Consider the following 17599-nt stretch of genomic DNA (forward strand, 5'->3'; position numbering starts at 1 on the left):
AAATGGGGAGACAGAAATTTATCTCAAATGAAATAACAGGACAAGGCCACATCTGGAGATCTAAGCAAAACAGTTATAAGTAACATGCCTAGTGGCATGTTTAAAGCAATAATCATAAGGATACTCACTGGACTTGAGAAAAGAGTGGAAGACCTGAGTGAGACCCTTAGCACAGAGATAAGGAAAAATAGAGCAGAGATAAAGGACTCCATAAACAAAATGAGAAACATGCTTGAGGGAATGAACAGCAGGATGAAAGAAGCAGAGGAATGAATTAGTGACCTAGAAAACAGAGTAATGGACAGTAATGGAAAGCTGAATAAAAGAGAAAAGAATTATGCAAAATGAGAATAGACTCAGGGAATTGAATGACCCCCTCAAATATCATGCCATTCCTATAATAGAGTCCCAGAAGAAGAAGAGAGAAAAGGGCAGAAAATTCATTTGAAGAAATAATAGCAGAAAACTTCCCCAATCTGGGAAGGGACACAGATATCCAGATCTAAGAGACACAGACAACTCCCATCAAAATCAACAAAAACAGATCCACACCAAGACATATTGTAACTAAATTGGCAAAATATAGTGATAAAAAAATTTTAAAGCAAGGCAATAGAAGTCAGTACAAGAGAAAACACATAAGGCTAGCAGGAGATTTTCCAGCAGAAACCTTCCAAGACAGAAGAGAATGGCATGAAATAATCCAAGTGCTGAATGGGGAAAAATCTTCAGCCAAGAACACTCTATCCAGGAAAAAATACTGTATCATTTAGAATAAGAGAGATAAGGAGTTTCCTGGGGTGGGGGGGCACCTCACAAAAACAGGAGTTCATGACCTCCGAACCAGCTCTTCCAAAAATATTAACAGGCACTCTTTGAGTGATATAGAGAGACCAATATTGATACCATAGAGGTAGGATATACAAAAGGAATAAAAATGAATATTTCTGTAAAAAAAATCAGTCCAGCAACTCACAGAAAAAAAGGATATAAAATATAATAAAATAATAACATATAAAAACATGGAAGGAGAAGAAAAAACAATCAGTTCAAACTTAAACAACCACCAATTTAGTATAGACTGCTATATGCTGAAGAGGTTCTGTACAAACCTAATGGTAACCATCTATCAAAAACCACTAATAAATATGCAAAGAATAAAGAGAAAGCTAAATATATCACTAAAGAAAAACAGCATACCATAAGACAAGGTTTCAGAGAAAATCTTCACAAAGAACCACAAAACAAATAATAAAATGACAGTAAATACACATCTATCAATAATTATCTTGAATGTAAATAGACTAAATGCTCCAATCAAAAAGCAGAGTGACAGATGGATTAAAAAAACAAGACCCAACTATATGCTGCCTGCAAGAGGCTCATTTTAGACCTAAAGACACCTGCATATTGAAAGTGAGGGGACAGGGAAATATTCAGCATACAAATGGATGTCAAAAGAGAGCTGGGGTAGAAATACTTAAATTGGACAAGCTAGATTTTAAACCAAAGACTATAACAAGAGATGAAGGACATTATAGTATAATAAAGAGGACAATCCAACAAGAAGATGTAACAATTGTAAACAATTATTTTTATAACAAGGGAACACTTAAATACATAAAACAGCTTAAAAAAAACAAAGGAACTAATCAATAAGAATACAATAGGAGGGGACTTTAACATCCCACTTACAACAATGAACAACTCATCTAAGAAGAAAATGAACAAGAAACAATGGCTTTGAATGATACACTGGACTAGATGGACTTAACAGATATATTCAGATCATTCCACCCTAAATTTGTTAAAATACAACAGGAACATTCTCCAGAATAGATCACATATTAGCCCACAATAAAAAGCCTCAACAAACGGAAGATCAAAATCATACCATGCATATTTCTGACCATAATCCTATGAAACTAGAAATCAGTCATAAGAAAAAAATCTGGAAAGACCATAAATACATGGAGGTTAAATAAATGCTACTAAACAATGAATCAGTCAACTGGGAAATAAAAGAAGAAATAAAAAAGTGCATGAAACAAATGAAAATGAAAACACAATCATCCAAAACCTCTGGGATGCAACAAAAGCAGTTCTTAGAGGAAAGTTTATAGCAATACACACCTACTTCAAGAAGCAAGAAGAATCTCAAATAAACACCTAACCAGACACCAAACAGAACTAGAAGAAAACAAAGCCTAAAACCAGCAGAAAGTAAAAAAATAAAGATTAGAGCAGAAATAAATTATATAGAAACTAAAAACAACAACAACAACAACAAAACAATGGAACAGACCACTGACACCAGAGCTGCTGCTCTGAAAAATCAATAAAATTGAGAAACTTCTAGCCAGACTTATCTAGAAAAAAAGAGAATGAACTCAAATAAATCACAAAAGAGGGAGGAAAAATAACAACAAACACCATAGAAAAACAAACAATCTTAAGAGAATATTATGGAAAACTATATGCCAGCAAATTGGACCATCTAGAAGAAATGGATAAATTCTTAGAAACATATAACCTCTCACAACTGAATCAGAAAGAAATTATTTTAAAAATGTTAAAAGACTGAATACTAACAGTGAAATTGAATCAGTACTTTAAAAACTCCAAAAAACTCCCACAAAAATGTAGTACCAGATGGCTTCATAAGCAAATTCTACCAAACATTTAAAAAGTCAATACCTGGGGTGCCTGGGTGGCTCAGTGGGTTAAAGCCTCTGCCTTCGGCTCAGGTCATGATCCCAGAGTCCTGGGATCGAGCCCTGCATTGGGCTTTCTGCTCCGCAGGGAGCCTGCTTCCTCCTCTCTCTCTGCCTGCCTCTCTGCCTACTTGTGATTTCTCCCTGTCAACTAAATAAAATATTTTTTTTAAAAAGGGCAATACCTATTCTTCTGGAATTATTCCAAAAAAATATAAAAGGAAAGAAAACTTCCAGATTCATTCTATGAAGTCAACATTACCCTGATACCAAAACCAGATGAAACACCATCAACGAAGAGAACTTCAGGACAATATGCCTGATGAACATGGATGTAAATATTCTTGACAAAAATACTGGTAAACCAAATCCAACAGTACATTTTAAAAAATCACTCACCATGATTAGCTGGAATTTATTCCCAGGGTGCCAGGGTAGTTCAGTATTCACAAATCTGCATCATATCAATAAGAGAGAGGATAAGAATCATATAATCAGAAAAAACATTTGATAAAGTATAAAATCTATTCATGAAAGAAACCCTCAACAAAGTAGGTTTAGAGGCCATGTATGAAAAACCCACAGTTAACACACTCAATGGGGAAATACAGACCTTTTCCTTAAGGTCAGGAACAAGACAAGGATGTCCACTCACCACTTTTATTCAAAATAGTACTGGAAGTCCTAGCCACAGCAATCAGACAGCAAGAAATAAAAGGCATCCAAATCAGAAGTAAAACACTTGCAGATGACATGATATTATATGTAGAAAAACTTTTAATTCTCCAACAAAAAACTGCTAGAACTGATAAACAAATTCAATAAAGTATCAGGATACAAAATCAGCACACAGAAGTCTGTTGCATTTCTACACACCAATAATGAAGCAGTAGAAAGAGAAATTAAGAAAACAATCCCATTTGTAATTGCACCCAAAATAAGAAAACACGTAGGAATAAACCTAACCAAAGAGGTGAAAGACCTGTACTCTGAGAACTATAAAACACTGATGCAAGAAATTAAAGACAATACAAAGAAATGGAAAGATATTCCATGATTATGGATTAGAAGAACAAATAGTATTAAAACATCTATACTATGCAATGCAATCTACAAATTTAATGAAATTCTTTCAAAATACCAAAAAAGTTTTTCACAGAACTAGAAAAATAATCTGAAAATTTGCATGGAACCACAAAAGACCCTGAATAACTAAAGCAATCTTGAAAAAGAAAAGCAAAGCTGGAGGTATCATAATTCTGGACTTAAGCTATAGGGCAAAGCTGTAGTGATCAAGACAGTATGGTACTGGTACAAAAACAGACACATAGATCAATGGAACAGAATAGAAAATCCAGAAATAAACCAACAACCCTAAGGCCCATTTATCTTCAACAAAACAGGAAAGAATATCCAATGGGAAAAAGTCTCTTCAAGAAATGGTGCTGGGAAACTGGACCACTTTCTTACATCATACACAAAAATAAACTCAAAATGGATTAAAGACCTAAATGTCAGACATGAAACCATAAGAAATCCTAGAAGACAACACAGGCAGTAACTTCTTTGACAGTGGCCATAGCAACACTTTTCTAGATATGCCTCCTTTGGCAAGGGAAACAAAAGCAAAAATAAAACTATTGGGATTCATCAAAATAAAAATCAGCTGCATTGCAAAGGAAACAATCAACAACACTAAAATACAACCTAAAGAATGGGAGAAGAATGTCACTTAGACCTCAATAAAGCTCTTAAGACAAGTAGTTTATTCTCAAAAAAAAAAAAAAAAAAAAGAATGGGAGAAGATATTTGCAAATGACATATCTGATAAAGGCTTAGTATCCAAAATATATAAAGAACTCACAAAACTCAACACCCAAAAAAACCAAATAATCTAATTAAAAAATAGATAAAAGACATGAATAGACATTTATCCAAAGAAGACATACAGATGGTCAACAGCCACATGAAAAAATGCTCAACATCACTTATCATGAGGGGAATGCAAATCAAAACTACAATGAGATATCACCTCACACCTTTCAGTATGGCTAAAATAACACAAGAAAGAACAGGTGTTGGTGAGGATGCAAAGAAAAAGGAACCCTCATGCACTGTCAGTGGGAATGCAAACTGCCGCAGTTACTGTGGAAAATATTATGGAGGCTCCTCAAAGCTTTAGAAATAGAACTACCTTGGGGCACCTGGGTGGCTCAGCAGGTTAAACCTCTGCCTTCAGCTCAGGTCATGATCTCAGGGTCCTGGGATCAAGCCCCGCATCGGGCTCTTTGCTCAGCAGGGAGCCTGCTTCCCCCACCCCCTTCTCTCTCTGCCTGCCTCTCTGCCTACTTGTGATCTATCAAATAAATAAATAAAATCTTTAAAAAAAAAAGAAAGAAATAGAACTACCTTAAGATCTAGCAATCGCATTACTGGGTATTAACCTGAAGAAAACAAGAACACTAATTCAAAGTGATTCATGCACCCTGATGTTTATCATACCATTATCAACAATAGCCAAAATATGAAAGTAGCTCAAGTGTCCCTTGACTGAGGAATGAATAAAGAAGATATGGTGTATACACACAGACACGCACACAATGGAATATTATTATGCCACTAAAAAGAATGAAATTTCTCCATTTGCAATGACCTGGATGGAGCTGGCGAGTATAATGCTAAGTGAAATAAGTCAGAGAAACACAAATACCATATGATTTCACTCATATGTGGAGTTTAAGAAACAAGCAAAGGGAAAAAAATACGAGAGGGAGAGAGACAAACCAAGAAACAGACTCTTAACTAGAGAGAACAAACTGATGATTACCACAGAGAGGTGAAGGACTGGGTTCAACAGGTGATGGGCATTTCAGAGGGCACTTGCGACGAGCATGGGGTGATGTATGGAAGTGTTAATTGTACACCTGAAACTGATATAACACTGTATGCTAAATAATTGGAGTTAAAATTTTAAAAGAAATTTAAAGACAAATGAGTTAAGTAAGTTCATGCCCTCTGATTCAGAAATTCCACACCTCAATTTATTTATTTTTTTTTTTAATATTTTATTTATTTGACAGAGAGAAATCACAACTAGGCAGAGAGGCAGGCAGAGAGAGAGGAGGAAGCAGGCTCCCTGCGGAGCAGAGAGCCCGATGTGGGGCTCGATCCCAGGACCCTGGGATCATGACCCGAGCCGAAGGCAGAGGCTTTAACCCACTGAGCCACCCAGGTGCCCCACACCTCAATTTATTTTAAGGAAAAGAAATCAGAGATGTGGTATCATTGCAGTGTTATTCATAAGAATAGAATACTGAATTGGCCACTAATATGAAACAATAAGGAATTGTCTAAATTATGTACTATCTTGTGATGAGTTATTTTCAATCATCAAAAGCCAGTAATTTCAAAGAATTTTTAAAGAAAGTAATTTTGAAGTCATAATTTTAAGTCTAAAAAGCACATAGTTGGATATAAAGAATGAACTAAGTGTGTGTTTGTGTTTAAGAATATACCAGAGGCGGGATGCCTGGGTGGCTCAGTCGGTTGAGCCACTGCCTTTGGCTCAGGTCATGATTCCAGAATCCTGGGATCGAGTCCCGCATCGGGCTCCTTGTCCAGCAGGGAGCCTGCTTCTCTCTCTGCCACTCTGCCTGCTTGTGCTCTCTCTCTGACAAATAAATAAATAAAATTTAAAAAAAAAAAAAAAAGAATATACCAGGGGCGCCTGGGTGACTCAGTCAGTAGAGCGTCTGACTTCAGCTCAGGTCATGGTCTCAAGGTCCTGGATGAGCCCTGCATTGGGCTCCATGCTCAGTGGGGAGTCTGCTTGCCCCTCTCCCTCTCCACCTGCACCTTCCTCCCTGCTTATGCTCTCTCTCACTCTCTCTCAAATAAATAAAATCTTAAGAAAAAAAAAAAAAAAGGAAAGAGAGAGAAAAGAATACACCAATAAGGGTGGCTGGCTGGCACAGTTGGTAGAGCCCTGGGGTGTGAGTTCTGGATTGTGACCTCTGGGTTGTAAGTTCAAGCCCCACATTTAGAAAAATAAAATCTTATTTTTCACATTTAGAGGAATAAAATCTTAAAAAAATACACACCAGCAGTGTTAGTGATTACCTTTAGTGTAAGAATACAAATATGTCTTATTTTCTTTTCTTTAATAATCTGTAGTAGTTCCCCCTTATCGGCAGGGGATATGTTGCAAGACCCCAGTGGATGGCTGAAACATGAATAGTACCAAACCCTATGTATACTGTCTTTTCTCCTATACTTAATATCTAAAGTTTAACTTATAAATTAGGCACAGTAAGACATGAACAATAACTAATAATAAAATAAGCAATCCTAATATATTGTAATAATAGTTATATGAATGTGGTCTCTTTCTCACTTAAAATACCTTGCCATACCGTACTCGCCCTTGTTCTTGTGATGATGTGAGATGATAAAATGATGAGATAACTACAATATGTTAGGAGGATCATCTGCTTCCAGACCCATGGTTCACCAGGGGTAGCAAACTGCAAAAGCAAAACCACAGATAAGGGGGAACTACTGAATTTCCCAAATTTCAACAGTAAGCAAAAATAAACCATATTTCTCTTACAAAAAGAAGCTGGTGTGAAAGCAAGGGGGGGATATGGGCAGAGCGAAAGGAGGACAACACTAGAGGGGATTGTTTTGTTTTAGACTGAAGTACACAGGCATGGCATTATACGATGAGTGGAAATGTCAGTGGAAAAGTAGAGGCTGAATGTATGGAAGACAAGAAGATAACTGACAGCACAGGCTTCCTGAGGCAATAAGAAGGAATAAGGTCTGGCTCTAGTAAAAGGGTTAACTTTCAACAGAGAAGGGTACTTCTCTGACTTTATGAGAGAGAAGGAATTAAGGAGCAGTGCTCCCTTGTTGACTTTGCATGCTCACTGCCTTCAACACTGCCTGGCCCTGAATGGAGCATGTAGGTTTATAGGTGAAGGAGAAGAAGGTTGGAGGAATTACTATAGGTTGACTTCCATTTTCTCCAGTGAGAGAGCAAATATCTTATATCGTGGTTCTCACACTTTCATTAGAATGTATTATAATGTATTATTTTTTGTGGTCTGTATCCTTTTCTAAACTGTGAGCTCCCTAAGGGCAGAAGAAATCTTATCTCCATATCTACTATATCATTCCAGTGACTGACTGATGCAAGGTAGATGCTCAAGAACAGTTTGTTGAATGAATGAATGAATGAATGTAGTATGATAGGAGACATAAGAATAGTGGTAAGGGTTTCATATAGCTTATGACCTGGGTAGCCTAAAGACAAAATTGCAAAACTCTGTACTTAAGACGATTCCAAATAGAAACTGCAGAAACTAATTATAATTGCAAATGATCTGTTCTGTTCTCTGTCCAATAACCCCTTTTCTTTGAACCTGTTCTGCACAAGTCTCTATGGGGCAAATGAAAGGATAGAGATCCATGCAGCCCAGCCATCATAGAAAAGAGTGGTCCTCTAACTGCTAACATTCAGTTTTCCTTTGTTTAATTTGAACCTGTACAGACTTTTAAGCCTCTTAATAGGTAATACTTACCTTGCATAGTAAATCGGACCAAGTTTGTAGAAAGTCTTTTAAGTTATTAATGACAACACAAAAGCAAGGGACTACCATTTGGGGGATATTTTACTTACTTTTATACGCTGAAAGCAAGAAGATGTCCCAAATTTTTAAATGCTTCAGGTCCTAGAATAGCTTCCTCCAGCCAGGTTTTAGGTTCTGAAGCAGTCGTTGGCCTAAATAGGAACATTCCACCAAAAGGAGAGGATTATATTTTTTTCCCCAATACACACTTTCGCTTTAAGGTTATCAGAATGGTGCTATCTAAGAGAAGTGGTTTAAATGTGAGCAGAAGCTGACACGGATTAACTTTAACAGAATGCTATAGAGAAGGAGAGGGTTGGATCAGAGTGATAATTCACAGATACCATCATTTGTTATTCCTGACTTTTTTTTTTCCAAAACAGAATTGCATTGATGAAATTGAGGCCATAATCAGTGTTAAGCTCCAGCTCATCGGAATTGTTGGTATTGGGATTGCAGGTCTCACGGTGAGAAAGTTCGAGAACTTAACTTTTTTGCTTTCTAAGAAGCCTTTGCATCTTATTTGTCTTCAGGTGTGGTACGGCAGTATCTTAAGAGAGATTTCTCATAAAAGACAGATGGTTGTTGACAGGACATCTTCTAAGAACAAAGCACTTGATTATCAATACTCAGTTCTCTCAAATATACCAATTTTAACTTGAACCTAATTATGACCTTGAGTTTATCATTGCAATAACTTTCCACATTAAGACCAGCAAGCTTAAACTAGACAAGTGATTTCCAATTCTGGGTCTCTTCTTGCTGTTAGAAATTTAAAATAGCCCACCAGGTAAATCTCTCTCACCTATGATTTGCAGAAGTAGTGAGTGTAGTGAATAATAGTGTAAGCTCTGGCACCCCGGTCTGGGTTCACCTCCTGGCTCCACTGCTTACGAGCCCTGGGATCATGGGAAAGTTTTTTACTTTCTCTATTCCTCAATTACCTCATCTGTAGAATGAGGATTCTAATGCACCAAACTCCTAAGATTGTTGTGAAGATGAAATGGGATAATATATATAAGGTATATGTAACCATCAACTCATATTAAGTGTCTGGAAGATAGCACTCAACAAATGCTAGCTCTGTACATAATCTGAGCCCTCCCAAACCCAGAATCCAGACTAAAGGAATAACATGCAGAAGTGGGAAGCATAGTGCATCCGGGCACCTGCAGATGGCTCTGGGCCTCCAAAGTACACGAGCGTGCAAGAACTGATAGGGGCCCACGGGACATGATAGAAGCAGCAAGAGAGGACAGTGAAAAGGGTGTGAAAGTCCGCAGAACTGTGGTCTTTGTGTGCCTTTTTGAGGGATTGGGCTCTATCCTTAAGGTAGATGAAGCCACCAAGGGATAGAAGGACCTGTGTTGCCATGTGGAGGTAAGTTGGAGGGATGCAGGATTTGAGTCAGGCTAGTAAAGTGGTGATTTCCACCATCCAGGGTTGAGTAATAATAGCTGATGCTAAGGTAGTACTTACCCTCTAGTCTGTATGTAGATGAATTCATGGCATCAGTGGGGGCAAAGGGAATTGCAAGGAAAATCAAGGAATTGGCAGTTTTCCAGGACACACAAGCACTTTCCCTCTCTTCTGTATTTAGAGTGCAGCGGGATGGGGCAGCAGGTGAAATACTATATTGAGGGCCTCCCAGCCCAGGGATATCTCTCAGGCCCTCCTCACCTGCTCTGGGGCTAGTCTGCTTGCTATTCTGTGGCTTCCTGAGAACAATTTTGAAGCAGAAGATTTGAAAATGGGCTGCATAATAGAAGTACCAAAGAGACACCCCTAAAAATTCCATCATCTCAAAGAGTGAGCATCGTAGAGGCAGTCACCCATACTCATGACAGTGGCAGGACAGTGCTAAGAAAGTTCCTTTCTGAGGGGATCCCTTTAGAGTACAACCAGGACGAAGCAAGTATTGTATCCAACCTGACAACCACACTAGCGGGAAAGGCCCTCTATTGGTCATCTTGAATCCGCACCCCCAGATCTGATCCTTTTGTAACTCCTTCTTAAGGTAAGAGTTGCAATCAGTGAGCCAGATGTCCTGAGGTGTCTCCTCTGCCACACACTGGTACTGAGTTCTGGCAGCCAGGAGCTTAGAGCCCTGCTCCAGGTTGCTTTTACTTAAGCCTACTTTCTCCCTTCCATAAAGCAGACAGTACATGGCTTTTTAAATTGAACATTTATAGATTCTAATCTGATGAAGGATGGATTAAAGAGAGAATCATAGGGTTATGGTACAGATTTCTTTAAACAAACATTGACAGTTGTTCATAAACATTGCACCTGCTGATAACATTCTATAGGGTCTGGGAAATTGTTGGGGAAATGATTGAGAACAAGAAAGATCTTTGACATCCTTCTATTCAAACTATACCAATGACTATTGGATTTGCCAAGTATTTGGCTTTTCAAAGAATTATCCAAGAGGCAGAAGACATCACTAATATCATAGTTCTAACACCTTGGTTTATGCTTTGGGCAAGCTACTGAGTTAAATAGTGAAGCATAATTTGTACCTTAAAATGGAGCAGGAAAAATGAAAAGATGCTCTACTTTGTAATATGTGGTCACTGTTGCAAAAGTTCAGAGCTTTTCCAACAACAGGAAACTCTTTAGACCTAAGTGTAAACAACTAATAGTTAACATGTTAATATGGAAGTCTTTAGCCAGCAACAATAATTAAGTAGTATATATAAAAATGTCACGGTCAGTAATTTTTAACTCTAATTATTAGTTAGACACCCATGCAGTTTGCTTTTTTTTTTTTTTAATCAGTTTCTATTGTTTGCAAGTCATTAACAAGTGGTTCCTTCTGTTTCAGATCTTTGGCATGATATTCAGTATGGTGCTTTGCTGTGCAATACGAACCTCAAGAGATGTGATATGAAGTTACTTCTACATGAAAATTGCAATCTAGAGCTTCCATACAGCTGTCACCGGAAGTGTCTCCTGACTCATTTTTAATATTCAAAGGACATTAGGATCTAAAATAATATGCTGTTAATTGTACATTTGCACATGTATGTATGTTTGGCTCATTACTCATTTACCCCTTGAGTGAATGCTGTGTGTGTTGACTGAGATTCATGTGTGATCTGTGTGCATCTGGTGTATGCATTGTACATAACGAAATCTGTTTTGCTGGAAATTCCTGGTTCTTACTATATCAGAGGAATGACCTATTTGACTCTCAGAAAAAGATCATCAAATTTTGATAAATTTTAAAAACTTGGCTATTTAGAAGAAATGATAATGGGTCATTTTCCCAGATTCTAGCCATGGAAAGTTAGATACAGAGAATTCAGGATTTCTGGTTAACAGAAGCAATAAGCAACAGGACTTGAGAGATCATGGTGTAGGACGCACTAACGGCATCTGAGTTAGGTGTAAGGGTTTCATGGGATTTTTTTATATACATACTCCCCAGAACACAGTAAACCACAGTTTTAGAACTAAACATATCTGTGAGACTAAATACAGCATGGAAAATCTAATTTGAATAAGTCATACTTTCCTAGTATTTAAAAACAAAAAACTCCCTCTGGAAAGAGTGGTCACACAGACAATCATATGCCCTATAAAAGTGAGTGTTTTTAGGACTTAAAAAAAAAAAACCTTTTAGTAATGTTTTAAGGATTTTTTTGTTCTTATATAAATACATTTAAATATGACTTTATAACATTCTTTTTCTGACTGCTCTGAACTACAGCAGTCCTCACATGAGCAAAAGGGCTTTTATCTCAAACTTTTCCACGTTTCTTCAAATGTGCAGATAGAAAGACTAAAGCAAGAGCTCTGGCAGTTGCAAATAGTGGGAAAGAAAATTTTTACTGGCATTGTATCTCTGAAATACCTCATAACTTGAGTTTACATATTTTCCTAATTTTTTTGTATTTTCCTTATTCACCTAGAGAACTCTTCGTGGATTTTGACCTATAGTTTTTACCACTTAAGCTAAAACAAAATCCTTCCTAATTCAGATATTATATCAGAAGCATCCCTGGCCAAAGAAAGAAAGAAAGGCATCTACTAGTTGTGTGCACACAACAGAAACAAGCTAAGAAAATAAAACCCACAGAACAGAAGTATGTTTTTGTCTGTGTAAATCTCCTTATAAAAATAAAATTTTCATATTCTTTATGGTCTTGATGCTTCAACTGAGGTAGGTAAACCCAAATTTAGAATCTAAACTGGTAACTTTGTCAATTTTTAACAACTTAGTACATTTATTAGATCATAGAGAGTTTTTTAAATTACATTTTAAAAGGTCACTCAAAAGTGAAAGTACCGGGGATTTTGGAAACCCACGTAAGCTCATCCACCTGTGAGAACACAGTCTTTGGGTATGCACTAAAGGAAAGTGTGCACCCCAAGAAACTTCTACAAAATGTTTTGCTGAAAAGACCTAACCACTACAAATAGTCTCATTTGCATAGAGAACCACACTTCTTCTGCCATACTTGCTACTGCTACTAACGTCGGAGGAAGCTTTTCTGGGAAAAAAGTCAGATTGGAAGCAAGCTAAAAATTTAATTGTACATGGCTACTTTACTGTGTCTATAGCTGAAGAAAAGATTATTTTAAGAAAATCACTTCATGACATAGGTGTTTATACTCCAGTAGGTGAGAAATATAAACTTTCAAGCGAAGAACAAACAGTCCATCTCTCTTCATAGCTTTAGTTCATCCTCTACCTGAAGACAGGCTCAAGTGCATAGGTTTCTTCCACCTCAGAATTGTCTCTAATTAAAAAAAAAAAAAAAAACCACCAGTTTCATTCTATACCTGATTTAACAACCTTAAGAAGAGTACAATACTTAAAAGTGGGGGAGTAGAGATCTGTTCCATCTGTGGTTAATGTGTTCCTTGTAGGAGTAATTTTTCTAAAATCTGTGCCATGAGTAAAGTTAATTCCACCTCTGAGTGAGGGCAGATTTTTATACATCGTAAATCTATATATATATTGAATTCCTATATATCTTGAATCTATATGTGTCTTGAATTTATAACTCTTGAATATATACATAAATAATATATGTATGCATGAATGTGTATACAGACATACATACATGTATACATATATGGGTACGTATATATACATATTCATATATATAAATTTTTGGTTATAGCTGTTTATCTGAACTGATTTGAGATCAGACCCAAACTTATCCTTAAGCATCTGGTACCAAGGCACTGAATTAAAATTTCTTGATGAACTATTTTAAGTTATTTTAAATTAAATTTTCTATGCACTGGAATTCTTGTTTGATTTCTCTTAAAATTCTATTGTATCTTTATACACATCTTTACACAACTTATCTAAATGTCCAACTACCAAACAATATGGCTAAAAAAAAGGAAAGAGTAGTAACCGTTCTGTAGTGTGACTATGAGGAGCTAGGATGTAAAAGTAACATCCTAAGGACTTTTGTGCAAGTAGTTAGATTTCGATTAACATTGTCTCATCCAGATTATACATGTTTTCCCCGGAATATCTCCTTTGTTGTCCAGGGTTCAATCGGTAAAGCCATACACTGATACAGGCACCAGTGTAATCCTACACACAGTCATCCAGGAGAGTTACTCTCCTTTCCCTATGTGCCCCCTTAATAGGTTTACTTGAAGAGAAGAGGGTTGTGGGAAGAGGACAGTGAAGAAGATAACATATCTTCCCTTCTGAAATAACTATCAAAGATTAAAAGGAAGAGGCACCCTTGGGAGTTCAAGAACTTGCCTGGTTCACTACTGTGTTGACATCCCTTTTGACCACCAGCCCCCTGATTTTAGCAACCGTATCTTACACATCCCTATGAGAGAGCATTCGTGGGCCCTGAAGCCATCAATTAACTACATCATCTTATTTGAACTCCTCAAAATCAAACTTCTATTAAGGTGTATTTTGAGGGGCACAAAAATTTCTGCTTTCAGTATGATTATTTTTTCCTATAAAATGTACCTCTAAATTATTATACGTACGTGTTCATTGAAAGGTAAAAAGACTATACTAATGCAAAATGTTATTAATCATTTTGTTGGTGTCCTCACTGTCAACAAAAGTTAAATACATCCCAGGAAACCACTATTCCAATGGCTGTCTCCTGAGGATATGGAAAACATAAAGTATAGAAGTAATATGTCTTGAATGTTGCAAAGCAAAATTTATGCTGATTTCATAAAATTCTTAGTTAATGTGCCGGAAGCCCATCTGAAGCTTTGGGATTTGTTTTGCTTTGTTTTGCTTTCTTGTATAATTTACTGATGGTTTTACTTATATTAAATAGAAGAAATTTAAATTAAAATAACCAACTTTGAGGTTAGCAAACCTGGCAACCAATGAATATTATCTAAATTGTTATAATTATTACACTGATGAAAATTTCTGTTAATTATAAATCAAATATGCATCATCTTGCACAACTGAAGATACTTCTGCATGATGCCAAATACCTATTTGAAAATATTAATTTGTAGAATTAATGAATAGCTTTTGATATATTTCCCAATTCTATTTTAATTCAAAGACTTGATATCAATAGCCATAGCCAGAGTCCCTATATTTTCCTCTGGACCAGCTCTGCCTTGTAAGATGCAACCCACTCGAATATTAGAATTTGTTTTACTTTGTTTGAGGACTACTATTTTATACATTTGACAAAACTCTTTAGAAGATAGTGATACGCTAAGATGAACAAGAGAAGTCTGCCTTCAAGGAGTTTAGAGTAAGGGGGAAAAACAGGCAAATATAATTCCCATGAGGTAAGTGCTATGATATTCATTAACCAAACATAGACCCTCTCAACCTTGGAGAGGATGATCAGGGGAGAAAGATTTTGTGAATTTTGAGGTCTCTAAACTGAGTCCTGAAGAACTCATACAAATTATCCAAATAAAAAGTAACAGCAGTAGAGAAGAAAAGCGGATCACTTGGGGAACAACATCAAGAAGACCCTGAGGGGCGCATGGGTGGCTCAGTGTGTTAAAGCCTCTGCTTTCAGCTCAGGTCATGATCCCAGGGTCTTGAGATGGAGCCCCGCATTGGGCTCTCTGCTCAGCAGGGAGCCTGTTTCCTCCTCTCTCTCTGCCTGCCTCTCTGCCTACTTGTGATCTCTGTCAAATAAATAAAATCTTTAAAAAAAGAAGAAGAAGAAGAAGTAGACCCTGAAAGAGACAGCATGGAAGAATTCCAAGAGAGCATTTCAAGAACTGGGAAGATGAAGGGTCCCATTAAACTGATCCAGGGAGTCTTATCTTTGTACAACTATCACGGCAAAAATTTTAAACGAGTTACAAAATCAAATTTGCACCTTTCAAAAATCACTTAGTATGAACAATGATTGGAGGGCAAAGACCGGAGGATTTCATGAGGATTTCTAACTTACATACTGGGATTCCTACCAAGAAGTAGATAGATACAGGGGCAATGTAGAGAAAGAGGAACCTGGAATCATTCCCAGGTTTCCTGACAGCTAAGGGGTAGTGGTCCCCAGGAGAAAAAGCAGACTGCAGTTGGAAGGAAGTTGAAGTCAGTTGGAGAGGACTATAGGACATCCAAGAGGATATATAATCAGGCACTAGATACACACACTGAAGCTCAGGAAAGAAGTCTGAGCTAGAATTCTAGTCTAGGAATCTGTAACATAAAAGTAGTAGTGCCCATATTTTAACAACATGGTAGCCTTTCACATTGAAGACCTCAGTGAGAAAGTTTCAAAAACTAGAATCCTCTACTCCAGTAAAGTTTAAATCCCAAAAAAAGTTCTTGACTCCTCATCCATTCCTCCACCTCAGGCTGGAGGGTCTCCATCAGCTACCTGCATTCTTTCAATAGGTGCCATCTAAACCATCTTTTATTGAAATGGGTAGTTTCTCATATGTTCTACATTTAACGGTGTCCAAAGGGTCAATAGGATGACCCTGTAAGAGTCTGTAAGAGTTGTAAGAGTGAAGTTTGCACATTTTGCGAAAGAAGGGCTAGGGCTGTGATAACCTTACCTTATGGTTATCTTAACCATAAGGTATACCTTACCTTATGGTAAGGTTATCACAGCCCTAGCCCTTCTTTCGCAAAATGTGCAAACTTCACTCTTACAACACAAAGCAAATTTACATTTCCAGAAGAAGTACATTTCAGAACTACATTACAGTTGAGGGCTAGACCATAGCATGGATTTCTACTCATCACAGAGAAGGGTAGCAAGAAAAGGCTTAAAAAGAGAAAATGTTGACATTGGCCTCATTAGGACTGATTACAAATGCCGTAGATGTATTCTGTTTTGAATCCAGATATATGACCTCCACTGGGCCCTCTAGGGTAGCACAGAGGTCAGAGAAGATCAAAACCCATATATTGGACTATTAGTAAGTCATTGTTAACCTTACTAGAAACAGTTTCAAAGGAAGATAGGAGTGGAAGTCAAATCATAGTGGGTTGAGAAGAGAATGAGAAGTGAGGAAATAAAATGGTCAGTATAGGAGGCTTGCTGTAGTCTGAAGTTTTTTCTCTCTAAATTTCATGTGTTGAAATCCAAATGCCCAATATAATGGTATTAGGAGGTGAGATCTTTTGGAGGTTCCTAGGTCATGAGAGTGGGGGCTCCACTCTCATGGGATTAATGTTCTTATAAGAGACCCCACAGAGATCTTTTGGCCCTTCCACCAAGTGAAGACACAGCTGAGAAGGACCAGTTATGAACTAGAAAAAAATCTCTCACTAGAACAAGACTATGCTGAGCACCATAACCTTAAACTTCCCAGCCTCCAAAATAGGTTTCTGTTGTTTATAAGCTACCCAGTCTGTTGTGTTTTGTTATAACAGCCCAAACAGATTAAGATGGAATTTTTACACACACACACACACACACACACACACACACACACACACACACATACACAGGAATAAGAATTCAAAGAGAGAAGAGCAAATAAACAGAAGTTTGTGCAGACTCACAAGAGGATCCTAGGTCTTCTAAGATCCTAAGATGATTTGGTTGTTTTTGCTTTTTCTTTTTTATTCAGGAAGAGATTGAAGAATGATTCTTGCTGAGGAGATCTTGCTGAGGAGAAAAAGTCAATAAATAGGACGCAAGAGAAGAGAAAAGAGAAAACAGCAAAATCCTTGAGGAAATGCGGGATGGGATCTTTTGAAACTAATGGGAAATATGCCAAATCAGTCAGTACTTTTCAGTTGCTAGTGTCAGAAACCCAACTCCCACTAGCTTAAGCAGTTCTGATTAAAAGTTACAATTTCAT

General features: G+C 37.1%; 1 protein-coding gene across 2 annotated transcripts in view; it reads left to right on the top strand.

Annotated features, from left to right (window-relative positions):
- Positions 1-13153, top strand: part of TSPAN2 (tetraspanin 2) — a 62202-nt gene extending 49049 nt beyond the window's left edge. The window contains exons 7-8 of one of the 2 annotated variants that reach the window (XM_045984634.1): positions 8728-8811; positions 11172-13153. In XM_045984634.1, the coding sequence (XP_045840590.1) occupies positions 8728-8811; positions 11172-11237 (150 nt within the window). In that variant the 3' untranslated portion in view covers positions 11238-13153. The remainder of the gene's footprint in view (positions 1-8727; positions 8812-11171) is intronic. The other variant, XM_045984710.1, reaches the window with a different exon arrangement.
- Positions 13154-17599: the final 4446 nt, after the last annotated feature.

This window comes from Meles meles, chromosome 1 (genome assembly GCF_922984935.1).
Source record: "Meles meles chromosome 1, mMelMel3.1 paternal haplotype, whole genome shotgun sequence".
In the NCBI taxonomy this organism is placed as follows: domain Eukaryota; kingdom Metazoa; phylum Chordata; class Mammalia; order Carnivora; family Mustelidae; genus Meles; species Meles meles.